The 27,100-nt window shown below is 42.9% G+C and overlaps 1 protein-coding gene across 1 annotated transcript in view; it reads left to right on the top strand.

Annotated features, from left to right (window-relative positions):
- MACROD2 (mono-ADP ribosylhydrolase 2) overlaps positions 1-27,100 on the top strand; it is a 903,624-nt gene that overhangs the window by 793,680 nt on the left and 82,844 nt on the right. Inside the window, exon 9 of the mRNA XM_067292887.1 lies at positions 17,263-17,344. Coding sequence (XP_067148988.1) covers positions 17,263-17,344 — 82 coding nt within the window. The remainder of the gene's footprint in view (positions 1-17,262; positions 17,345-27,100) is intronic.

The following is a 27,100-nucleotide window of genomic DNA, read 5'->3' as shown; positions in this document are numbered from 1 at the left end:
TTCTGCCAGGAAATTAAAACAATGGTTCGTGGATGCCGGTGGAGTTTGGGCATTTAAGAGGAATGCAGCCCAAGGGGCCAGTCTCCCCCGACACAAGGCAAGGCAGCGAGGGTGCTCCAGCTTCGAGTAGGTCAGGCAAGCCTCTGCCCTTCTCTGTTTGCAGATGAACGTGGAGAGGGTCTTCAGCTATCTTTTAGTATTGGTTTCCCCAAATTAGAAGTCTCTTTCTAGTAGAGGAGGCTTAAAAGCAATCAATAGTGTTTATCTTAGGAGACAGTAGTTCAGACTGCAGTGGAAGGAGGTGTAATTCACCCTTTCCCTTGTTACTGATTGTCTCATTTAGTGTAGCACTGCACAACAGCTCCAGGTTTTAATGCTGTAAATCCCTTAATTATACACTCACCAAATGTGTAAAAATCATTTAAAACTGTTAATCAGGCATTTCTGACTGTATCTCCCCCCTCCCACACTCATAGTCTGCTTGCAAATCACTACAACTTAACTATGTGATTTGTATTGGAAAGATTGTTTTTTTGGTTCATTTCACTTTATTATCTTTCAGCAGAGCTGTGACATCCACTTAGATATCTTTATTGCAATTGTTTCTTGATGAGATCAGATTGCCCACTGCAGCTATATCACAGTAAGATAAAATTCAGGCCGCCTTACTGCCTTTTGATGAGCTGCTGTAGCCTGGCTTCACAGAGAAACAGAATAGCACATAAAAGCCTGATAAAAAACATTTTACATTCAAAATTGCTCTGAATTAAGGCAGATTGAACCTTTTAAATAAACACAACATGAATAAAAGGGAAGTAGCTGATTCTAAATGTTACAATGGGGTAAAAACATAAGAACTCCCCCAAACAGTGATTTGTATACTTGTTTCATTTCAACAGAGAACACATTTCAGTTGCTCTGATTGAAAATATTTTTAACAGCTACTTTCTGTTGCCAGAACGTGGTTAGCAGCAGGTTTTAAAGTCTGTCCATGCCTGTACTGTTTACTGTAAAGCGAGCATTTTTGCTGCGAGTTGTGCTGCTGTTTACGGAAGGAATTCAGTCTGCAGCACGTCCCGCTCACCACCTCCAACCGTGGACTTTTCAGTCAAGCAACACGTGCTCGCAGGAGTTTGCAGCAGGCAATATCCCTGAAGTCATTAACTTTCTAGCCAAACCTACTAGGTCAGGTTGAACGCTCATGAGGCAAACCCTGCAGAAGGGTTCCGCGGCCGAAGGCAGGATCCCCTCCAGGCTGCTTCCGAGTTTGCTTGCTGCTCGCTTCTTGGAGAGGGAAGGGTCAGGTTTGCGGTGGATTTTTGAGTGCCGGCGCCGTGGTTTTTGGAGTGTGGCCTCCAGCCGACTGCTGCTGTGGTGCTCGCTCGGTGCCTGGCAGCATGGCTGCAGCGAGTCCTCTGTATCGTTGGTGCTGTTCCCTAATGCTGCTTTATAGGCTCCAGCGGAAGAGCTCTGTAGGGAAATAGAGCCTGGAAATGCAGATGCAAGTGACAGTATGTCCCGGGGCACATATTAAGAAAAAGCGCAACAGAGAGAAGCTTATTCTTGGAGCTGTTCCTTCTTCTGCTGCCTCAAATCCTCAGCCCTTTCTTGGCTGTTTCAGAGGAAAATGCCCTGTGCCACAAAAATGCCGCCTCCCTTCTCAGCACGGTAACGCGGAAATACCCATGCGGAGGCGCTTGCCCGCAGGCGGTACCGGGAGGGAGCACGCCCTGTCGCTCTTGCCCGTGGAGGCAGCCGGTGCAGGGAGCGTCACAGGCAGCCTGGCCCACGTCCCCTCCAAGGCCAAGGGCTCCCCCTGCGCTCAGCAGCAGCAGGTCGGAGCCAGCGAGGCCTTGCACACGATAGCTGGGCGTTTGCGCTAGATTGTATGCCTCAGCGTCGGCGGGTGTCTCGCTCGCCGGTACTGCTGAAGAGCAGCCAGTGCCGTCTGCCTCGGCGCCAGCTCTCGTGGCAGCTGATGTTCTCCTTAAAGCCCAACCTTTGGAGGCATGCAAGAAGCAGGGTTCTGTTGTTTCTTTTTTTAGTTATTTCATGTGCGTGTCTTAAAAATGTTTTTAGTCTTTGTAGTTGGAAAGTAGGGATGAAAACATGACTTGATTTCCTATAAGTTCCGAAATGCCCCGGCAGGTGAGATGCCCATAATTAGTTGCTGATGTTGTGATTTTTGAATGGATAAGGATGTAAGTAAATATGGGAGTGTACGGTGACAGTGTGCTTTCAGATCTGCAGACAGAACTGGGCACCGAATAACTGCTCATTGCTTTAGTCCCACAGATGCGGTATCATCCATCACTCCAAAAGGCTCTTTTATTAATAGGCTAAATGTTACCTACTGAGAAAGAAGATGCAATATTCATTCTGTACTGTAATGGGAAAATAAAGAAAGTCTTCTCCCCCAAGAAAACATCATCTTGCTGTGGAGTAAGAGGCAGTTTGAACCATTACATGACATCCCTTGAAAGTTTAGTTTTGTAGGAGTGTCGCATATGAAATGTTATAGGACTTTCATTACATGTATTGTAAATCCAAGTTTTAGAGGGTTGTAATTTAACTGCATATAGTCATTCTGCTTTGAAACTTGGCATAAAAATCACAGCCCCAGAGCAGATATTTTAATAACAGAAAATATGGGAGAAAATTGATTTGGCTTTTCAGAGCTTTTGACACATTTAAGTTGTTCCTCGGCACATTATACTCCGAGAGGTGAAATTTGTTACTGAGTTACCTGATGCAGGAACACGGAGCTTTGGGTGGGTGTTAAGTAATCTGCAGCAAGAAATAGTTTGGTTCTGATCACCATGACTAATGCAAGTGGAGGATCTGGAATGGGCTCTATGGATTTTAACCCTGAGGAATACTGAACATTGAAGTTGCAAGTTTAAATCAGTTGGAATCATCTCCCAGACCATAGCTTTCCAGAAAGGCAGTGAATACTTGTATGTGAAGTCAGTAGTCCTTACTGTGTAACAGGGAAAAGGGCCAGCGATTGCCTTGACTTTGAGATCAGGGACACCCCTGTCCTTTAACATGCTTGAGGTTGTAGAAATCTGGGAATTGGTAAGGGTTGTTGAAAAGAGGTGCCTGGTAGATTCATGTCTGTGATGGGAGCTGCCTGTTTTAGTTGAAGCAGTTTGTTTAAAGTGTTTGCATGAAAGCTGTTTTCATTCTTTCTCTTGTTCCTCCTCCTCCGCCATCAGAATAAAAGCCTAGGGTATTATGTAAAACGATAGCTTATTATTATTGAATAATGTCTGTGTCTGGAGTCCTGAATGTACCATACAGCTTTTTAGCACCCGGAATTACTGAATATGAAGCACGACCGCCTGGAAGCGATGTGCCAGATGAGAGCCTTTGCTGTTGGGAATCCGCGTGGCCCCGCTGCAGTCGCCCGGCTTTGCCTCAGTGAAGAGCCGGGGTCGGCCCGCTCCGTCCACAGGCGCCCGCTCTCCTCTGCCCGCCCCGTGGTGCCCCTTTCTCCAGCGCGCTCAAATGAGGAAAAGGCGTCTCTTTGTGAGCGCTGCTGAGCGGGCTTGCAGCAGCTCTGCCGAGCGGCAGGCTCCGCCGGCGCGGTGCTGCGGTGGAGGGCGTGAGCTTGCCGTGTTTCCCTTATGGCTGACGTATGCAGTGCAGCTGCCCCAGAGAGGTTTATAAACTTACATTACAACCACTGTAAAATGTTTCATCTGTTCTGAGTCAGTCAGTTCAAATATCCCTTCTTTCTTTTCTTTCCTTTTTTTTAACATCTCTAAATTAGATTCCCTACTTCAAGTGATTTGCCTTACAGTTCAATGTTAACCGTATCAGATATTTCCCATTCTTGTTTTTCTTTCTCCATTAGTTAAAGGCTAAAAAATGATGCTGGATAAATATACTTACCAGCTAGTAGGGGTACGGTGGGGTAGTTAATAAGACAGGGGTGTAGTATACTATAGACAAAGTTTAAAAGACAAAGACTTTAAAACTCTTTAAATCTGGACATCCGGACAGATTTGTGGAAAAATATTCTTGGCTAGGTTAATCCCACACAGACTAATTTATATTACGGATAGACATGTGTTTAAACAAATACAAAGCATGCATAAAATACCTTCTGATTGGAGAGCTGTAACAGCGAAGGCTCATATCCCCACCAGGTCAGCCGGGAAACTGAGGCCCCAAGGAGCGCGGGTCTACCCACCTGCCGGCAGTACGCAGGCCAGCTGTAACTCATTACAGTTCTCCTGAACTAGTCCCAACAGGAGAATGGTAAAGTGTTGTTGGTTTCTGCTTATTTTAGATTTAAATTTGCCTGCCGAATGGGATCATGGAGCAGCAATCTTGTGCAAGGTGGGGATAGCCGTGCGTAGTTTTTCAATGCTGGTGCAACAGTAGCGCTCAGAGGTGCAAACTGTGGCCTGGTGAAAGCTGTCTTTGCGCTCTCGCGCTTGGTTAGGAAAACCCATGCTCGTGGCAGTCGCTTCCAGCACAAAGGATGATGAAAAAAACCCAGACACGGTGATTGGAGGGGAGGAAATCACCTCGTGGAAATAGATAAGGACGAGACTGTCTAGTTCTTACATCACGCTTTTCAGCAGTAGATCACAAAGTAATTTGTGAAGGAGAAAGAGCCACAGTTCAGGAAGGAGAAGGGGAATCACAATTGGGTGTTATAGCCATTAAGCCCATTGCATCTTATAGATATGCAAGAGAAGTGGTTAAGTCCAAGCTAACAGTAGTGAGCCGCTGTTCTCTTATGTTTCGGACAAATGAGGAAGATACAATTTTCACATTTTCCCTTTCTTGCTATTCAGAGTTAATTACGAAGCTGTGAGGGCACCTATTAGGCACACATGTAATATATACTGTGAAGAAACCAGTAATGAACACATTAAAGAAAACTTCCAGCTGAAATTGAAACAGGGCCATTTACAGATGCTTTAGTTGATAGAAGTGCCAAATCTTAGGTTAGGTTTCGGCTGTGGGCCAAAAATACTTTCCACAAGAGGTGATTATTGTGTATGATTCATACAGAGAGTCCACATGAGTAAAATGAGTAATACTGCTTAGCTCTTAGTGTTCAAAGTGCTTTTACATTTTCAAAGTGCTGTGCAAACATTAGCTAATTAATGGCATAAAGTAAGTTACGTTTTTGTGCATTTAGCATTGACATTTTGACAATAAATGGTTTTGGAAACTTTGTACACATCAGTGCATTTGAGTAGCTCATATAAATTGTGCTAATGTTCTCAATTGTATTTGAGCAACATCTTAGTAATTTAGATGCCTTTTATCTTACGATGAGCAGACAGATAGAGGGAAGGTTATCTGTAGATAGCAACATACCGTAAATACGGTATTTCCTTTTCCTTTCTAATAAAATACAAATCTGTGTTTATTCGCCTCTGTGGCTTGTATGCTCTGGTCTGCAGCAGAAATAAAAACATTGGTAAAAAACAGAAACCACTAACAGCCATCATTAGCATTCCAGCTCCAGAAACAGAACGCAGCCTAGAAGATGAATTTTGTGGAACTGGGGTACCTAAGGTTAGACAGCGAGATTTGGTAAAGTGCTGGAACATCTGCTGGCTATTTTCAGGAAGCTGTCATTTCATTACCAACTATTAAAATTAATTTAAAACTGATCCCTTAGAGATGGATCTCTTTTTCCCTGCCTGATCCTTGTGAAAAATGTTGGCATACAGTTGACATTTATATCCTAGCAGATTTTTTTTTTTTAAGCGAAGGATATTAAAGTTGCAATATCCTCTGTGGAAGACGTTCATCAATTGTATCAAGCTGGCTTAATAACCTTTCACATGAGGGCATTTTGGCTGAATCACAGACCAAGCTCGTATGCCAAAACCATAACCACATCCACTCTCAAGCATAGATCTTCCTTACTGGTCCCAGACACTCACAGGTGCAAATACCTCAAAACCAGATGCTGAAGTGCGGCCATTCCCTGACTTGACCTAGTCCCCTGCTCTCCTTCAGGAATAAGTATTGTGCATAAAATTTTTGTGTACTGTTGGTCCGTGCTCCTCTGGAGCTGCCTTCTGGGTAGCGAGAGACGCTGCAGAGGTTGCCTTCCCATCACGCAGGCTCCTGACGTCATTTCTGTCAGGACACCGGGAGTCAACCATTGCAAAAACTCATGAAAATAACTCATCACTCTATAGTCATACTTATTTAACACAAACGCACATTTTGTCTTACCTACCTAAGTGTCTCAGGCAAGAATAGGGTGTAACTGTGACTATAAGAAGTCACTTAGTACAGAAAGAGTAAAAAACTTCTGTGTAGGAAGGAGATAAATAGACATTTTAAAAGATTATATTTACTTTACCTGGCATCTACCTGACACATATTAAATGAATGGTCCTGAGCTGATCTCCTTTCTGGAAGACACACTGGAGCGAGTATCCTGGGAGCAGTAGTGTTATTTCTAGTAGTACTGGAAATTATTCTTAATAGCTTCCTCTTCTGCCTGCTTCTGTCTTTTTCTGATGGCAAAAAAGATTATCTCTAGCATTAGAATGAGACACACACAGTATTTGAGAAAATCAGCTTTTGTCCTTTAAAAATGGTCTTTAATAGCTTGCATTAATGAGTTTTATTTGATCTGTAAATGACAGATAACTTAATCGTAAAACATTTTCTTCAAGGAGAGTGATAAAGTAATATTTACAAGAATGAGATTCAGTTCAGGTGTCACTACAAGCAATAGTTTCACTGCTGTTTCAAGTTGTGCAATGTGGCATATGTTCTTGGGGAAATAATTTTTTTAGAAGGACTGTTTTTTATCTACAACAAACCATTTGAATGAGAGTGTTGCAAGCTGTGTGTGTGTGTATATATCTTTCGTTTATGACCTGGGTAGCAGGTATGTTACCCCTTCATCTTGCTTCTGCAACAGGAGTTTTAATTGCCGTAATAGGGAGTAATTATTAAGTTTTCATACCAGTGTTATCGCTCCATATGTTCTTCCTCAAATGAAGGATAGAGAATAAACCGAGGTCCTGGGGAGGAGAGTCTGAAATAAACTGTAGATGATTGCAGCCGTAGTGCTGTTAGTATAGGTTAGGTAAATGCTTTCCACCTCTAAAAGTGCAGTTTTCATGATGCTTGTTGAATTTTTGAATACCTAGCTATAGTCAAACAAACTGGATGTCCAAAATGCTGTTACTGTCTTCACACCAGGGTAGGAGCAGCTTAGTTGCACTGGTCCAAAACTCATATGAAGTCAGTGGTCTTTGGATCAGGACTAACATCAACATTAATGTAGGATGAAGGCAAGAATGATTAAAGAAGCAACGGCAAATGAAGAAAATACTCTGGACAAGCTTCCTTGTGGAAATGCTCTCAATTGCATTAGGTGTAAGGAGCTTCCAAATCAAACTGTGTATTTTTAAAAACCTTTTTGAATCCGAAATCTTTGAGGTTCTGGGTGTGTGCAGTGTTTGGTACGTGGGCGTCATCCTGCCCCTTTCAGTGGAAATACTTGAGCAAGTGGAATTTTATTCCAGCTTTGCAACATCAAGCCAGAATTTTTTCCTCTGTCACTAATTTAGAAAGTAATGTGAAATGCAAAAGTGAGAGCACTCAATACATGTAAAATACCTTCCCCCTTCCCCTCCCCAAATGCACACACAGACCCTTGAGCTCCTTTGGGCAAGGTAAAACCTTTGCTTGAACTCAATGAAAAAATTGTTGGTGAGTTTATCACAGCCATAAATTTCCCCTTGCCTGTAACAACTTAAGTAAAAAGCGATTCAAGCCATCATCTGCTGCTTCTAGGAGCTGTTCCTCCTTCTCTTTTCGTGGGGCACAAACATTTTTGTACGTCCTCAGGAGCCCACTCAGGGCTTCTCAGCAGCGCAACCTTGGTGACTTCTCTTCTGGGGTAATGCCTGGCAGTAGCTGTCACCGCGAGCCCTGCGGTGGAGGCAGAGCAGCCGGGAGCCTTTCCAGGGCACGGGCCTGTGTGGCCCTCCCGACGGGGCTGCAGCCTCAGCCAGCTCTGCCTGGAGTACCCATACCTAAATTACTTTTAGCCATCTGAAGGGTCGGAGGTACCATATGGTCACCTGCTTTCCACCCTGCATGGTGCAAAGCAGAAGCTTTTAAAATCAGACATGGGACCATTTGAGATTTCGGGATCTGAGAACAGCCACAAAGGTGATGGCAAGGAGGAGATGGGGCTTCTGTCTGTTTTCAAGCATTTCTTTCTTTTTCTTGCGTTGTTGACTCTGAACAAGTAGTGCTGACTCCCTGCTGGCCAGTAGCAATCATATTGCTGGGTAGTACTCAGTACTACGACAACACTAGTAAAAACATCAAGAACAGAAGAATTTCCTGAAGTGAAACCTTAACCTTGTAGAGTCCAGCAATGAGTTTTAGGTGACAGTGGAACATGTCACCTTCTGGGAATTAGAGCCTACCACAGGTTGAATGCCCAAACAGGCTTAGGCTCACATAATTACTGGGAACTTTGGAGTACATAAGTCCAATTTGTACTAAAAAGATACTGAAAAATTTACTTTGCAAGATAAAACATGGTGCAAAAAGCCCGTTGGATTACTTGATTACTTGATTGTATGCTACAGTACCATCTTACTCATTGGAGATCCACAATGAGAGTATAATGATAACTTAATGTAAGCTGATGATTTATCTCCTCAAAAATGCATGGTTGTTGTGAAACTGTCTATCAGATATTTTCAGAGTACTATCCTTCACAAGCCCTTATTTAACACAGTTATATTTGCATGCATACCCTCTCTTCACATTTGCCATTTGTCACTGAGATAGCAAATTACATTCATCAGAATCCATTCATTCCCCCAGTTTTGCTGAATACAGGATTATCTTGGCTGTGTCAGCTGCCCTATGACTGGTAACTGTGAAAAATGGAGGTCGCCTTCAGATATTCCAAACATGTATCTTCAAAGGACAGTAGGTATTAAGCGAGACAAGATTAATGGGCTTTATGTCATCATCTTTGTGTGGCATAAAACTGAATTGTGCAGATTGATGGGTATCTTGGTAAAAACAAATGCATTTTTAAACTACTCTCTTGCCCCTTTCCTGACATGTTTTAGTGACCATCAGAAGAAATATACTGAGATATTGCCTTAAGTCCTAGGCTGATTTTACAGGTTATTTTCACTTTTCAGAAACTGAAAAGCTTTTAACTGTTTGACCACAAAGCCAACATGCAGGACTATTAACTACTGGCCAGTTTGTAATCTATCTGCATTTACATTAGCAGTACAAGACTAGGATGTCTTTTGCAGTATCAGCACTGTAGCAAGTTCAGTGCTGCAAATTGTTCTGTGCCTGGACATTACGGAGCAGTAGAACTGATTATAAGAGAAACCTTTGAGTTTTTCCCTTATTCTTGTTTGCATTTGAGGGGGGAGGGATGGTGGTCAAGGCATGTGATGCACGGGTTTGTTTTTGATCCTTTTTTTGTTTGTTATGCAATCATAAAGTAAATAAGTAACTAGGACAAGTACAGTTTTGTTGCTGGTAATTTGTAAATTCCTCAGAAATTATTGTCATAATTTTCTATTTTAAATCCAGAGCGCTTCTTTAGCACAGCCACTCTACTTGGCTGGCAGATGCTTTCTGCACACAGAAAATAACAGCTCAGCAAAAAGAATGGCCAGCTCCAAAAGGGAGAGCTCTGCCTGTCCTTGAATAATTCACTGTACTAAAAAGGTGCTAACGACGTGAAGTGGATTCACTCAAGGAGAATAAGAAACTTTTAAAAAACAACAAAGGTATTAGGGAAGAAGAGTTGTCAGTAGTGATTCACGCAATAAATGGGGGCATTGAAAGGATGTGCCTGAGGAGAAGTGGTGGTGAGTGGCAAAGCCTGTGACCTTTGCTTGGGACTACTGATGGGATTTTTTTTGTAGCACCTTTGCTGGAGGAGAAGAACGGCCAGGATTCTAGTCTAGTACTGTTACTCTCGTTCTTCGTGACCTTGGGCACGTCACATTTCCACACTGAGGTACTGGTCTATCAGAAGTATAACAAGGATATACTGCTTGCCTGTGTTTGAGAGCCGGGGGTAGAAGTACTTCTCTACCAGAAAGCATTACTGTTGTTAATATGTTTTGGTAACGCGGAGATACGCTTATGCCATAGCGATAATTGTAATGGTGTATCTGGTGCCCCTCTGGTAGTGGGAATAAGTTGTCCTCTTCTGTCAAATGTGACCAGAGCAGAACTGTAGGAACAGGAGCAGTAGAGAGGGAGAGCTCTTCTGACCATGTTTCACATTTCTCTTGGGTTTCAATGCCAAGTGTATTGCTAGTGTGTTTTGTTTTAGAGGCAAGGATTGCTGCAAAGCCTATATAACATTCCTCTGAGATGTTGTATATATTAGTATTTGAAACTCATAATAAATTTCAGGTGTTTTTTTTTTTTAATTGCCTTTGGGCTTTTAATTATTTTTCACTCCAAGCAAAGTAAAACTCATGAAGTAGGTTATTAAAGCACCAATAATAACATTTCTGTTTCTGTTTTTTAACTTAAGTAAGACCACCATAGAAAACATACCACTCTAGTTGTCACAAGCATAAATCATTTTAGAATTCACATGTTTTGTATTATTTTTTCTTTCAGTGACTGTCTAAGTAATATGATGGTTCAAGTAAGAGTTGCTTCCTCACAGTTAGTCCTCAATGAGTAGTTGCTCTTGATGTGAAATCATAATCTATTAATACCATTACTTGCAGGAGGTTTGCAGTAATGTGGATTTTTACTCAGATTTTTGCTTTGGATTCAAAGAATCTCAAAACTCAAATCCATTAAAATCAAAGAGCTTTGCACTGAGAGGGTACAACTTTCTCCCTCCCTCGGGAGGACTGAAGGGTGATCTAAAGCACGCCTGTTTGCCTGAAGCTCGGCTCATCTGGGTGGCTGCAAATTCAGGTGAGCATGAGCGTGTTTCAGCTCAGGCCTGCAGTAGATTTGAAGGTAGGCCAGCTGTAAAGATCTTAAGGCTAGGTGAATTGCTTTACAAAAACCATCACACAGTTCATTGATTGTCAAATTCACCATATCGCCAGTCTGATACCTCTGCCCCGCTTAAGTCTTGTTATGAGGATGGAAATGGTGCCTAAGCTTTGTATTTGCCATAAATACTTGTCTGAAGCTCTTTTCAAGAGTAATTCTGCAATTATAGACCATGATGTCATCCCAAAAGGAGCAGTCAGATAGACTGTATATTTTAATGGTTTCTGTGAAATTAGTAATAATATCAGGAGGCTGAATTTTAATTTACAGTGCTATGAAATGAGCAGTTCTTTTATATGGCCTGAAGCATTCTCCTTTGCAGAGAGTGTCTGAAAAATTCTTGGTCTTGCCCAGGGTTCATTTCCAAGCAGGGCATGGGAGGCAGTCCTCTTTGCCCTTTCTTTCTGGTTGGGCCGACAGCAGCTGGCTAACCGACCAGACGTGGACAGTGTTCACCAAAGGTAGAGCCCTCGGGGAGCTGGAGCACAGCTACTGGGAGAGGTAGGGGCAATGTCTGTGTTATTTTACAAGCCTGGTGTTTCCATCTGGTAGTTGGTTGCAATAGGATTCCTAAAGGATCTAACTGGGCAGCTGGTAGGCTGAAAGGGAAACCCTAAGCGTCAAGAGGGACATTTAGCAGCACTTTAAGGGGACAGAAGTGGACACCTGTCTCTTTGAAGTGTACCTCTGGATATAGTGAATTCAGTGCCTTGGCTTGGTGCAGGTCAGGGAAGACCCCAAGCAGAAAACCAAAAACAAAGAGGTGGAAAAGGGAGTCCCCGAACACTAGTGAGAGATGTGTGGGCTTCACAAGACCAAACCGAAACCCTGCGCCAGAAATCAAGGGAACTTCGCCCAGTGTACAGAGTTCAGGTGGCATGCTGGAAGCCTGGTTCTGAGGTGCATTAAAACCCCTTTTCTTATTATTCTTTGTTTCCCATGGCTGAGATGCTGATTCCGTGAGAGTATGTTCTGAAAAGCTGATTTCTGTGACTTTGTGCCCACTGGTCAGAGGCAGGGCAGTCTTGCCCGGTGCTGCAAGCCAGCAGGGCTGCCCAAGCCGTCCTGGCTGGACAGAGGGGAAGCCTGGGACTTCAGCCCAGGCCAGCTCTCCCTGCTTACAGGCACTGCACTCGAGGAGACTTAAGGGGTACAGATAGTTCTGAACTGTGGCTGTTAAGGATATGTCTGAGAAAGTATCTGAAGATTTCGGATACTGAAATTTGCATATCAGAAGAACTTTAATTCTTGAGGAGGCAAATGTTACTTCTAGACATTGCCAAGCATAGGTGCTGATCCAAGCATGCTGAAGTCAATGAAAAGCCTCTGTTTGGCTTCACTGAGCTTTGAATTAAGACCACAGAATGTTTGATAAATTAAAAATGTTACAACAAGCCTTTGGTATTAACTACTGCCTGATGACAATAGGTTCTGATGGGATTAGATGAGTACATTCTATAGAAAAGATTTGCTAAAAATAGAAAGAACAGAATGCTTCTTGATTTTCTTTGTTGTTTGTTACTATTAATCTGATGTGGGATTGGGAAACATTTTTACAAGTTACAATTGTTTTCCTATTGTGTAGTTTTTGACAAGATTTAAATTATGATGAAACTTGTTGCCGCATACAATAAAAAGCAGTCACTGCCTCCTGGGTAAAAAAGAGCCACCGCCTCTATTGTATCTCCAGTACCGGTCTCTTGGTACTGGAGAGACGCATGAAATATTTGAAAGTGCTGAAATGCAGTTGCTTTTGTTTTCATTATGAGTTGGGTTTTTTTCCAGAACACAAGGTGGCAATGGCATGGAAACACTCATTAGATAAAATTTTGTAGAATGTCTTCTCATCAGTTTTCTATTTAAAATATGTGTTTGATACGTATAGCTTGGAACTGGTGTATAACTAAACTATACCTATAACTACATTTGGCATGTCCTGTCGATTGTGCATGGCAATACCTCTTTGTAGTGATGCATAAGTATACCACCAGGTCTTCCTGTCCCCATCTAAACACACAGGGAAATCAGGTCAGAGGAACTGGGCGACCTGCCAGAGGCCACAGCAGAAGAACTGAGAAAAAAAAAGGAGTCATTTTCTATTCCAAAACATACCAAGGTGCAGCCACAGAGTGTAGGCTGCTGCTTCCATAGGTGGCTGTGGCGCAGACGTGCGCGCACACGGCCGGTGGGCTCCCAGCCCTTCCTGCCCTGCAGGGTCTTTCGGGGAATTTGGCACATACATTCAGTTTGTTGGGCAGGCAGTGTTGGTTTTCTTTTCAAAGAATCCGTAAGGAGGGGGGTGAAGCTGCCAGGAAACATCAGCAGAGCCCTGTTTTATTGCAGCCTCAGCTGTGGTGAGGCTTGCAGTCATTTCCTCCAGCGGCGAGTGGCTGGATTCGTGGCCCGTTCATCTTGCGTGGGCAGAGCTGTCTCTGGCTGGTAGCAGTGGTGGTGTGTTATGGAGCACAGCTATCGCAGCTCCTTCGTGCGGTCTGCAAGATGCCCTCGGCAGCTCCATCACAGTGCCTGCGCTGCTCTGTGAGTGCAGGCTTAGAGCACCCGCCCATCCCTGTGCCCCGCGGAGGGGCCAGCCTGCCCGTGGTCCAGCCTATCTGCTGACCTGCGAAGCCGCCAAGTCTGCAAAATCGTTCTGCGCCCGCCCCGCAAGTCTTGAGACGGGGAGGCTTTGCAGTCACAGCACCTCTCTTCCAGACCGTTGCTGGTATATGAGTGAATCCAAGGTGCATTAAGCCATCAACAAACCTGAAACTCCATAGATGCAAAGTGCTCTCACATTCACTGGAGAAAAGAAAATGAAGTAAATAACACAAACAGGAGAAAATGTATTTGTTAGCTTCTTGCACTAAGACCAGCACTGCTGCTATACCCAGGAGAGGGGTTTTCAGTTCATGAGATTTTGCTGTGTCCTTCAAGAATGCTGGCTTTAATGACTGACTCAGGGTCCATTCCACTGCAAAATAGCCTGAGCCCTCTGAGCCGTGCAAAGCCCCAGCAGTTTACCAGTGCCGATCAGGTGCAGCTAACCAAATCACAGGGAGGGCATCCCCCTCAAAATTAAGTGGAGCCTGGCAAATAGCATAGGTCCCGAGAAAAAAAGAATCTATGTACTCACAGCCTTGAGCTGTGAAGCTGCCTACTAAGTGAACAGCTCATGCAGTGAAAGTCCCTTCTTCCTGTGTTGCCGCACTCCTAATTTTGGGATTCTTTGATCCACCTATTCACAACTGTGAAGTGAGCAGAATTTAATCAGGCTCTGACAGGGGATGGTTGGTTCCAATACAGGCCTCCAAAAAAGAGCTGTCAATCAAGGATGAGCTTTAATACCTTCGACTTGCAGCTCCTTTAAACTTCTTCTGCAGTTGAGTGGTCTTCGGTCAGCTGTGGAAGAGCCAGTCACCTACAAAAGGCACTGGTGGCTCTTGGGCATACACGGGGGAGTCCCTCGGGGTTACTCCCTTTCCCTCTGTGAATGGGCAGCACGAAATGTCTAATCAAGTTGGCATTTCCGAGCCACATGAGAGGAGAGATTTCATCTTTGATAAGGAGCAGCTTTCATAAGTGCAGATCCCCAAAGGCCTGCTGAGCTTTTGTGAGCCAGCAGGCAAAGTGAATTTTGGATTCACTTGGATTAAACCTTTCCTTATTGTAGTCGGAATGGGAATGGTGAGGACAAGGGTTACTTTCCATACCTAATTTCAAGTTATTTTAGCTGCGGATGTCAGATAAAATAGTCAATGACTGGCAGGATGATAGAATATGGTTTAATTTCAGATTTACTATCTGCCAACACATGCCATTCAATCAGATAAACACAGGGTTTGAGCTGTCATCACAATATCTTATGCATACTTAAAAATAGGGCACTGTTTCACACACTGAGAAGAAATTGAACAGGTTTATATATAGGATGTATACAGTCAGGGTGCTAGAAAAGTTGAAATAGTCTGCCATTTCTAGAGAGATTCCCTATCTTTAAATGAAGGAATTATATTAGGGGAGGTAAGAATTCTCAGGAGTGCAGAAGTTTTATCAATGCCAGCTGCACAGAATAAATAAAAATAAAGGGAACACCTTGAAAAGCTGAAATGCATAAAATGAGGAAAATGTCCATAATGTTTACAGCAGAGAATGTAAGAACCATATAGGGAGCAAGACAACTCAGAACGTCTCTGTGTGTCGATATAATTCCTCCTCTGGTTCATAAATTTATGCCCTTGCTGTTTTGTCTGTCCTAGTTTACACACTGTGCCTATCACCGTAGGGCTTGGATATCTACTCCACTTAGGAGGTGGAGATAGAAGATGACATTCTAGAATAGCACAAGTACTATTCTAAATCAGCTTTTGCAGTAAATATAATTTAAGCATTCACAGTCTGAAGCTTCCATTCTGCAAGCATACCACTTTACCTAGGTGGAAACCCTCATCTAAGTGAAATGTGGCTTTCTAAATTCTTGTCAGCCTGGTGCTGTACATTATAAATATGTGGGTACACAAAGCAGTATGCCTTTTTGGCCCATGTACTTAACCACTGCTTGGGGTTGTACCAGATTATTTCCCTTGTGAAGAGTAATTGATGACACAGTGGAATGTTTTTTTTAGGTCTAGCCTGGTTTGTTTATGACGGGTGCACAGAATGGCTTGGTTCCCTGAACAAACAGCAGCAGGCAGTTTTCTTGCTCAGAGCAGTGCTGCTTTGCTTCCACAGCAAGCGCCGTTCCCCCAGCGCTGTGCCCTTCTGTGGCTTCTCGGTGCTGCTCACAAGCCTCTTCCTTCCTTAGCACCCCCACAACCCGTACTTGCACTCTCAGATTTCCTGCCTTTTTGCTTTCTCAGGTTGCGTAGTTGGCTTCCACTCAGAGGTGTCCTTGTCAGCAACCATTAGCATTTTCCAGCACAACTGGTTATTTTGCACTCTCTCATTCCCTTCGCTGTTCCACCAGGCTGCTCCAAAACAAGCCTAAAAGGCTGGCTTGAGCTCTGCAGCCTAATGGTAACTTTGAAGCCAAGACTTGTACTTTGCTTTGAAGAGCAGCTCTAGCACAAGGGCAGCATTTTCTAGTGAAGATAAGGGAAAGAAGGTTTTTTTTTTTTTTTGCAAACGTTCTTCCTGCAGCTCTCCTTGTTAAGGGGGGGAGGCTGCTGCTCTTTGTAGTGCGTGCAAAGGCATTCTTCAGCTCTGCTACAACACATCAGCATATTGCCTGTGGAGACCTGAGTATAGCGTAATGCCAGCCAAGATGCTGAATTTGCTGTTGCTTGGACTTCATCCCTTTCTGGTTAAGCTCTCATGCGCTTTGGAGGAAAACCTGATTATCAGTTTGCGGATCCCTCAGCTCAGCTGTGGGGGGAGTCTGTTCCACAGCTCCCTGCTGAAGTTGCGTTTTGGCTGCAGAGGCATTTTGCGCTGGGCTATGCAAATAGATAAAACAAAGAAATAGCAAGGCTAGAGAGAAGTCTTGGTGGCTGTTTTTCAATCTTAAAGGCGGCTTTGGAATTCTCTTTCTTTTTGTTTTGGTTGTTTTTTTGGCTCTTTTAGAAAAGCCATTTGCATACAGTGATGTCCCAAGCAATTTATTTGAAATCATTGGTGGGTGGCGCATACATTAGGGGTTGTGGTTTCATTGAGATGCTCAGCCTCACTGAGTAGATGGCATATTAAATGTTTTATTTACCCCGTGTGTTACCTGTCATCTAATCAGCTTTTGTTTTTGCTGCGTTTCTCGTTGTATCATAGCAAGAGTAAATGGTTTCATGTAAATTAAAACCACACGAAACCTTTTAAAGCTATTTTGAAATACTAAATGGTTTTGCAAATAGGTTTGTTGGACAAAGATTGGAAAAAGAGCTCTTTGCTTACCCATTTACTCTTTTGTATGCTTATTAGAAGCCCCCGATGTGACTCTTTCATCAAACATTGCATCCAGGTACTCATCTTGAATGCCAAGAGTCGCTTATACTGTGCTCAAGAGTGGTTTGCATAAACAGGAGGCAGTTAACAAGGAATACAGTTGTGAGCTGCAATTGCAAATGCTATTTTGTAAATTACAACACAGATGTACAATAAAGTCGAAAAATGACTTCCCATGATATTTTCCTACTTTCTTGGAGTATGAAACAGTGTTGGGTTTAAAGTTTCCTTGCTATTATTAAAAATTACTGCCAGTGTCTGTTGTCATGATTGTTTCACTGTGAATAATTTTGTTTCTTACAGGTGGATCGTATCATCTTCTGCGTCTTTTTGGAAGTGGACTACAAAATTTTCAAGAAGAAAATGAGTGAGTTTTTCCCTATAGGTAAGTATAGTGATCAAGTGCCATCTGCCTTTAATGGTGTTGCAGAAAGTCATCAGTTGGCATCCTTTTTTCCTTCCGTGCCTAAGCCAAATATTAAAATGTGAACTTTCTCTAAAGATCAGCTGATCCTGGAAAAACACATGCATTTAAAATCTACGAACCGATAAAACTACTTGTGATACTCCTCTTTGCAAAATCAAGGCCTCCTTTTGTATGCTGAGTACAGCTAGTTTGCTCAGTCTCTGTTGTATCTGTATCTGTTGTCTCTGCCTCCTTAAACCTGGTGTGTGGCGCTGGTTCTCTACTGACTATGAGAAGAAAATGATTTGCGCTAATGTGTGTGTCGCTCCTAGTGTATATAGCTTTTCCATGCACTCTGTGAGTGCTTTTCTCCTTCATTAATGATGCCAGTAGGGTTTCTTTGGGTCTGAAAAGATACCACAGGGGTTAGAACCCAACTGTGTCTGAATGAGAACTTTAAACTTGAGCTGTCCCTGTACAAGCATGAATCAGAGGAAAGATGGCTCTCACCGGAGCACTTGGGAAATGTTACCCATTCATCTTGTGTTTCGCACAGGGAGGTTACTTCTTGGAATGTAAAAAAACCTGGTAGATAGTAAATTTGTTCACCACCCCTTCCCCCCTGCCCATACCTGTGATTTATTTTTATCGCATTTATCATTAGAAATCTGTGTGCTCATTTTTTTCTATGAACCCTCACCCTCTCCTCCTGTTTTATGTTGCTTCCTGTGACATCGGTTGTACTCTCTGTGATAGGATGCGGATTTTAGTGTTTTCTTTTATCACCCATTTCTAAAATCCCAGTCACTTGAGTACTCCCCACGCTGTCTGTCTCTCTGGTAGAAAGGACCTTGAAGTAAGTAGGAAGCAGACCTTTGGTGTGTTGTGAGAGTCTCAGTTAATTCTACGGGACCATGTTATCACAGTGGCCACAATGTTTTTTCCTTCGCCTTGGTGGTCACTATGGAAATTGTGGTGTCTCATCTCACTAGAGCAAAGCTTTTTGTAGACAACTTTATAACTTCCAGTTTGCAATGCTCGGCAATGGAAATGTTAAAGACCTGTTGAATAATTAAGCTAGCACAGAATGTGTCCAACCACTTCATAATATTTTGGTCTGGAGCACACTGAACATGCTCTTCAAAGACTGCATTAGTGTCTCATCCATTCCTTGCATCACTTTTTGGCAATGCACCCCAGCACATAGGACAAAGTGGTGGTACTCTATGTTCTGTTGCTGACTCTGCCCCTGCCCTTCAGGTTAGGGGAGAGTAACCTACTGTGTCAATTTGTCAACAAATTAGAGTTTTAATACTCCCCTTCATTGTTAAGAACTTTGAAAGCACAGGTGAAAGCTTGGCATTGTTATTTTAAGTGTAAAGCCCACTTGGGTTTGAATCCTGAAAGACTAAAAGACGCTTTGGAACTGAAGCATGGCAAGCCCAAAGGGGAAAAGAGAGGAAGAGGGGAAAGTTATCTCTTTTTTTGGTTTGTCAAAGCCTGATGTTGAAGTGCTGTCTACAAAGCACCTGTGTGGTTGGATATCATGGTGTATAAAGGCTTTTAGTTGCAATATGCCACATTGTATAGTATGTTTATTCTCATCCATGGGAAGTTTTTACAGATTTTTTACAGGAAGTAAAATCAGCAATTTGTTACATGACCATAGAGAGCTGGTGGTAGTTGGGACCCTCTGAAGTGCAGCAGCATTCAGCAGTTTGCAGGTGTGTGACCATACAAAAGGCTGACCCAATATTTATGCAGAGAGCTTTCCAGACAGAGTGAGATTTTTTGGTTCTCAGCATCCTCAGTTAGATATAGATTTCTAAAAGATCTTAGGTCCATTTTCATAGGGTGCCAGCTGTGATTTTCTCATGACTAATGATTCTGAATACCAGTTTTGATATACCGTAATGGCACTGGTTTCCAGAAGGACCTGAGCACCCACTGGCTGATGAGCTGGAGCTTCAGAACGAACCAGTTTAGCATCTAAAATTGTATCCCCAAGTCAGTGAAGGAATTCCTATGGTTAGGTCAGTAGCCAGTGATTTGGGAGACCTGATTTTAAAGTCTTGTGTCACCACAGACATTTGTATGGCTATAGATGAGTTGCTTAGGTCTTTAACCTGTGAGGAGAGAGGGGGAGATAGGAAAGAAAGAGATGAACTCCCCAAATGGCTCTCTGTTAACGTCCCTGGAGAAGGAATCAGAATCCATGTCTCTCTCTCCTGGAGGAGCACCCTGACTATTACTCAACTAATACTTCAGTATTTGTGGCCTTTTGAATTGGCTTTTTTTGGCCTCCTGATTTGGCACTTTTCTTCAGAGTACCATCACTTCAACAGAAGGAGCCGAGGTTGGCCCCACACTGAATTGCTTAGGCCTGATGGCTTGAACACGAGCTCCTGGCGGTGTGGAGTTGAACGTTTGCAGATGAATGAAGACCTCACATTTCCCAGGAGTGCCCTCACCTGAGACCTTAACGGGGATCACTGAATGACTCTTGCATCTGCTGTTTATTTGTTCCTCCTGCTCTTTTGTGTATTGCCATCTGCATTTAACTCTTAGGCAAGAGACTCTGACTACTTCTCTGCAGACTCTCCTACTGTAAGGATGTTTCGTATCTCTACCAGACTGGTTTCTTGCACAAAGGACTTAGTCAACATGGTTCTCTGTCAAGGAATTAGCAACTATCTCTGCTTCTAGCAATAACTTCCTGATATTTAGATTCTGGAAGGAGTTGCCAAAATTCTGCTGCCTTTTTTTTTTTTTTTTTTTTTTTTAAGTGAATCTATTCACATAGTTAAATGAAAGTCTTTAAGGAAAGGTTTACCGTGAATTTGAATTGACAGGACACTCGCTGAACATTCACAGGAGAGAATAACACTGGGATATTTCTTTAAGCTTAGAGAAAAAATGCTGAGACATTTTTAAATATGCATCTTGCGTTCAGAAGCATTATGAAATATATCTACTTTAACAGATGTGGACAAAAATGCTTAGAAAGAAGAATATATTCATGGGGTTATATACATAAATAGTTATTACTTTAAACCTGGTGCATTAATAAATCCAAAAAGACATCCAAGTGCTTGAGCTAGTCAAGTGATAATGAAATGAAGCTAGAGTTACACCTCAGTGCATTAGAGTAAGTGGAATATAGATATAGGGAAATAGTTCCATTAGTTGAACATATCATTAAACCTATTTTGCAAGTGGAATGCCAAAAAAATTAGTTGTGTAATAGTACTGATATTAAGACAACTGCCAAGAGCCTTGTCATTCGCAAACTTTAAATATATAGGGAAAGAGGCAGACTTCTAAGTAATTTCATAACTTCAAAGTGTAGCATAGTTGTTCAGTAGCAGAGCAGTTGTCACAGCCTCAGCATTTCTGATTTCACCTCAGCAGTCCCTAGTCTGCACTGAACCTGAGCCAAAGCCATTGAGCTCAGCGTGGGAACGCCACGTCAGCTTTTCCTCCATCGCAGAAACTGTCCTCACGGTGGTCCAGAAAAGCACCGCTAGTGCTAGACGGGAGAGGGTCCTGTTCCACGCAGAATTCTCTGCCAGACCCTTGGGGTTTTGCCGAGAAGTTTTTGTATGTCCTGGTAGAAAAAGAGCAAGGGAGGGAGACTCTGTTTCTCTAGAACAATCCTCTGCACTTACAAGGATCACTCACATATTGGATGAGAGAAACAGTGATTTTTTTCTTTTAAACAATTGCATCCTGTCTCCTACTGGAATGAAATAGCCCGGATATTCTCCCTTCAGCTATATTGTGAAATTATCTCTCTGGTTAATCCAAAAGAATGCCTTGCTACATATCTTTCAGGCAAATAAAATATCCTTGCCTGTAATTCTGGTTCAGATTTGTAGCTCTTGCTCACATCATTGAATTCGTTGCTACTAGTATTATGAGTAAACTTTCTGGGAGAAGAGCTGATATTTGTATCTTTTTTTTTTTTCCTTGGGAATTCATTGTTTCTTCTAATAGAGTGCACGGAGTCTAGATTCTAGACATTATTTTTATTGCTGAATATATACTTATAAGACCTATCAAGAAATGGTATAAAACAGTCTTCCCTGAAAAGCTAGATTTACCAACATTTATTTTACAGTGATACTTACTTCTAGGATGCTATTCTTATGAGTAAAATGAAGCGCATTTTTAAACAGTTGCCAGCTGGAGGCAAAGACACCATATTTTTCTCCTTTATACTTTCTATTCCTAACTGCTTAATATCTCGGATAGATAACCTTGTAGGAACCTTTGGCGAATGCTTATTTTTCATGGTGACTGTTGTATATTATGAAAGGTTTATCTTAAATTGTAATGCTTAAAGTATTTCTAAATCTACCACCTGTTATCAGTGGATTGGAGAAGGGAATCGTTTTTCTGAAAATGCTCTTTAGGCAAAAATAATGTCGTAAAAGTTGCATACTGTGAAGCTTCAGTATTCTAGGTTATATTACATTCTTACTGGTTTAAACAGAGTAACAAAATTACTTCACTAAAGCATCACTAAATTGTTAGAGAGTGGGGAGGTTTGTACTTTATTAGACCAACCGATAGATGGAAGATGCAAGCTGTGTCCTTTCAGAGCTAAATGAAAGGATGCTGAGCCCAAAAACTTGTTCATTTTTTTTTTGAACCATATCCGTTGGTGTTAAGAAAAATGGAGAGAGAGAGTGAGAGAGCAAGAGAGAAATTGCTTCTTCCTGCAAAACTTTTTCTCTCCTCTATCTTGAGGTTATGACATTTAGTACATTTTCTGCTTTTATCCTGGTTGACAAAAACGTTGTCCTCCTTCTGGAAAGCACATGGATAAGAGCTACTCTCTTACTATTAATCCTCCTGTTACTGCAGGAGGATGCACAGCTTCCTAGTTGTGCACAAATGTGCAAATGTATTACAATTGCAGAGGAAATTCAATGTTAAGAGACCTACCAGGATTGGAATCAAACTGGAAACTGTCTATGGGTTGAATGAAGGGCCTTGTATTAAAAAGGCAGACCCCTGCACTAATACGTGAGTGAACTCCTAAGCAGAGACTGTAATTTCTGTACTGGTATTGAGAGGCATCACCCTCTCCATATAATATGGCAGACTTCACTGGGACTAAAGGAGTCCTTGGTATGAGCAAAAGAGTCATAATTTAGCCCTTAATAAGTAATCCTGTATCAAACGGGTAATTTGTTTGATAAATTTAGCCTCTTTATTTGCATTTGCAATGTTCATGAGCAGATTCGTTGCGTTCATTTGTCACCTGAATGTATTCCACAAAATATTTTTCATGGGCTTTATTTTACTGTGTGGATAGATGCCAAATGGTTTACTGGAAGTGCCCGATATCCTTTATTTGAAACTTCAGCTGCGTAGCGATTTGTCTCGTAAGTCACGTGGTGTTGGTTCCAGTCTCCTCACTAGTTCAGGCAGGCCTACAAAGGCCACCGGGGCTTTGAATCTCCCAGAAACACATGGTAGGAAGTAAGATTAGGGGAATTTGAAATCCCTTTTAGCCTTCTCCTTCTGATCAAATAGTGCTTTGCTGAAGGTTTTGGTTGCAGCTACTTTTACTGTCTCAGGGCAGAGTTTTCAGGCTGTCATTTTCATCGCCGATAACCACCTATGTGTTTCCAGAGGTTTAAACTAGAGGGCAGTCAGACTGTCATCTCTCTTTCTTCACTGCTTTCCTTGACAAAGCTTTTGAGGCAATGATGAGTGGGTCAAGCCCAATCTTCAACAGATAATACAAAGTCTAAATCTGTGTCCAGAGGCCTCCTGGGGATAAATGGAAGTGGCTGGGGCTGGGCAGAAGCAAGGGGCAGAGCTGGAGGGACTGGTGGTAGTGGCGGTAGGTCAGGACATGGCAGCAGGCTTTGGTCCAAGTTCTAGGGAGATCTGGTGTGTCAAGATCTCTGGAAACTGGGGCCTGTTTGCTGGAAGGAGGGAGAGAACGGTCGCTGCCGTGACCCCCACAACTTCTGATGGAGATGTGATCCTTTCTTTCATTTTAGGAGACCCAGGTGACTTTCTTGTTTCTCTAGTTTGTAAAACTTTTGACTTGTCACTTGGAGGTACTGGCTGGTTTCTGTGGCTATGCAGTGACGAGTGTATGACTTTGCATCCTGTTCCTTTCCAGGCTCTATAGTGAGCCTTTGAGAGCATCCAGGGTAATGGTCTCTATTTATGCCTTCAAAACCCTCTCCTAGGATACAGTCCTTGCTAGTTCTTTGAATACTTCCTCCGCCATCCTTGTTTGTCAGCCCTTCAGCTGGTAACTGCTCTCACTCCCTTCTCTTCCTTCTGCACGTGCTGTGATGCTGTGGCACTGGGGGCAATGGCACTGGCCAGCTCTGGCCTCCATGCCAGCGTTTTGCTTTTCTCCCAGTTTTGGAACCAGTTCCAATTTCCCCATCCTAGGGAATTTCTGCTTGTTCAGGCAGAGATGAGCGAGGTGGCTGGAAGGCAGTGGTGATTTTGGGGAAGCAGCGGCAGACTGATGGCGGTGTTCCATGGGTGGGAGATGCTGCCTGAGTGACAGACTCTAAAGGAGGTGTTAGAAACGCCCTCTGCATCCCCTAAAGCTGTCTGTACAGTGGAGGATGTCATCCTCAGAGGACTTCTGCCAAACTCCTCACTACAGGATGTTATTCGAAATGGCTGGGGAGATGTGCAGTCCCACTGTCTACCATGACAGTTCCTTGTCCCTCAGGAGTGCAAGCTTCAAAGAAAACACCACCTACCTGGGGGATCAAGGGAAGCCTGGACACCAGAATAGGATGCTGGCTTTTCTCTAGCTCTTTTTTATAGCACCTACAGATCCTGATAAAGTGCACTGCAACATAAATAGGATGCTGTAGAAATTGTTCTCAATCCGTAAGCCATAATGTTTAAAATATCTGTGCATTTCAAAGTGTCTCTGAAACAACTTACCTCATAAAATCTCAAGCTAACTGGAAGCTAAGGGCACTCATAAAACTGTGAATTGAAGTTTTTCCTATGGCTTTTTGTCTTTATCTGCTATGGTAGTGATTTTGCCTGTCCTGCCACACACGGATATTCTTTCTTAGCCCCTTTGGCCAGTGTCTCAATCTTGATGGTCTGTAGTGCAGGAGAAGGAACAAGAAGCAGCTCGGGAGCAGTGGTTTGGAGGCAAAGCCTATAACTGATGGCTTAGGTACTATTTTCAGCATCCTACATGGTAGGCAGACAAAGAGAGGTCCCTAGCTCCTTCTAACATGGCAGTGGGTTTCCAGTACCTAAGGAAAAGTTAATGGAGAGTTTCCTGCTTTCGTTTCAATCTTCATAAAGCTTCCTGGTACGATCCCTTCTGAACTGTTTTCTGACTGTCTGCTCTAGAGTTTGGCTGTGTGTTTGCTGCTGTGGGTTACCTCAGACTTCCCTGCTCGGATCTTCTGGTTGTACATGGTTTGACACATGCTTGTACTTTTGTCTGCTCTGTCGTCCAGAAAATTGCTTGCCTCCTCATTCTTGATACTAGTATTGCTTGTATCAGGGTACGGATGGATATTGGGACTGTAATCTATTTTAGCACTAGTGTCAGGAACTTTTGCTGCAGCTCTTTTGCTCTGCAGAGTGAAGCAAATGTCCCCTCTTTGGTCCAGTAGTGCCCTGTGGACTTCTGCCTTGCCTCCTTTTGAGAGACTGACGACGGAGCTTGCAGCCAAGTCTGGAGGTCTGGGGGGAGATGGCTGTTGGCACATGGATGTCGACTGGCTCCACATCCCTAGGCTCTCAGTGCCTGGGGCATGCCTGGGCCAGGGCTGGCGTGGCAGGCAGCGAGGGTGCCCATGAAGATGCGGAGGTCATACAGATGCAGGGCCCGGGCTGCTCCCTGTGCTATGTGGCAGAGAGAGCCAAGGGAGACCATTAGCAGTTACGAAGGTGAATATGGAGCGATTCTTTACTGTTTCATATAACAGTAGAAGTGTGAGGTATCCCAGGAAATGATGAATCAGGATCAAAATAAATGAAAGGAAGTGGTTTTTCAGCCGACACGTAGTTAGGGCAAAAGAATGCTTCCTATGAGGTGCTGTGGAGGCCCTATGTCCTAAGGGTTAAGAAGAGGATTAGCTAGACCAACAGAGGGCTGGTCCAACAGTGGCTATTAATCACCATAGTCTAAATGTAGCCTTAGGCTCTGGAGGAAGCTGGCAGGGAAAGGGAGATGTATTGCTGTTCTGTCCCGTACCCATCCCTGTGAGTTTGCTTCTGCTTCCCTGTCAGAGGCAGGCCACTGGGGTCAGATGCCTGGCCCCAAAAGGTGAGCAAACATGAGTTTTTTGCATCTTTTTTGCATCCTTTAAAGGGACATTTTCATCCTGCGGCGCTGAACAGAGCTGCATCCCATACAGAGCATTGCAGATGCATTTCATGTCATGCTCAAAAATATTCTGTCCTCTCTGGTCACTGATGCAAAGTAACTTCACATGCTCGAGTGCTTCTAATTGCAAGGGATGCAGTTAAATTCTTGCCTGTCTCATTCAATTGCTTCTGTCTTAGGTTAATGATGAGATTTTGTTAGGAGCCTGTATTTAGAAATGTATCACTGCCTAGAAAACATAGTTTCCTGTGCGACTACTACACTAGCATACTCACTTTAGTGAGTATTTGTGTAAATAAAGCTCTGTGGTTTTCACTCTTTAGGGGAATGGAGGAAGTAAGGGTGTTTTGAAATAGGCTTTCTTAGAACTGATGCATATTTTCCCACTGAGTGCCTCATTCCTTTTGTGTAAGGTGCAAGTGTCTGGGAAATAGAAATCCAAATCTGACCCTGGCTGTGAGCAACATTTCCTGGTTGAAACAATGTTGTCCAGTTCACTTGCAATTGGAATGGAAGCTACTGCCTAGCCTTTATATGAAGCTGAGGCTCATAAGGGTATATGTATTTTACTGCAGATCAAGTGATATGATGCATGAAAGAAGCCATCTGTGTGGTGACAAAAAAAAAAGTGTGTAACTTCTTAGGAGTCTGGTACTAAGGATTTCTATTTGATAGGCCTTCAAAAGCTACAAACACATTTTACATTCAGTGAGACTCCGGTGTTGTGGGACTGGTGTAACTAAGCAACGCAGGAAGAAAAACTGCGCTGATGCTGCAGTAAAGCCAGGAGGTACGCTGTTTATCAGTGGAAATTTCTGATAATGGAAACAGACTAAGCAAAATTTGCTCAAACTCGCTTAGCATCAGGTGGGTTTTATATAGTGCCTGTTGCTCTGTATGCAGGATTACGAGATACCAATGCCCAGAGCAAAACAAAAAAAAAAAAAAAGGAGAAAAAAAAGTTCTATTTCTTCTTCCAGTTCCAATACCAAGCCAGAAGAATGTGTTTTTCTTGTTAAGAATCTTTTTGTTTTACCTTTTTCTTTTTTTCCTTCTTCCTCTTATGAGCATGGGGCATGAGGGAAAGCTTTAGAAAAGATACTTTTTACAAGTTGACGTGAAAACAGTCAGGCCTGGGTTTAGTTGGTCTCGTCTGCCAGAGATTTCCAAATCTACTTTCCTTCAAAGAAAACGTTCTTTTTCCATGCTATGGGTTAATCTGTTGTATTCTGTCAGTGGAGAACTGAGTTGGAGGGATGAAAACAATCCAAAGAGCTAGTGAGCTCCTAGGGTATTGTCTTCATTATGTCCTAGGGGTTTTTTGTGTATTTTACTATGCTATAACAACATTGACTCTTTTGGGTTGAAATGAAGAGACAGTATAT

This window comes from Apteryx mantelli, chromosome 3, assembly GCF_036417845.1.
Source record: "Apteryx mantelli isolate bAptMan1 chromosome 3, bAptMan1.hap1, whole genome shotgun sequence".
Classification (NCBI taxonomy): Eukaryota; Metazoa; Chordata; class Aves; order Apterygiformes; family Apterygidae; genus Apteryx; species Apteryx mantelli.
Note: the sequence above shows the minus strand (reverse complement) of the source record. Positions and strands in the feature narration are given on the sequence as shown.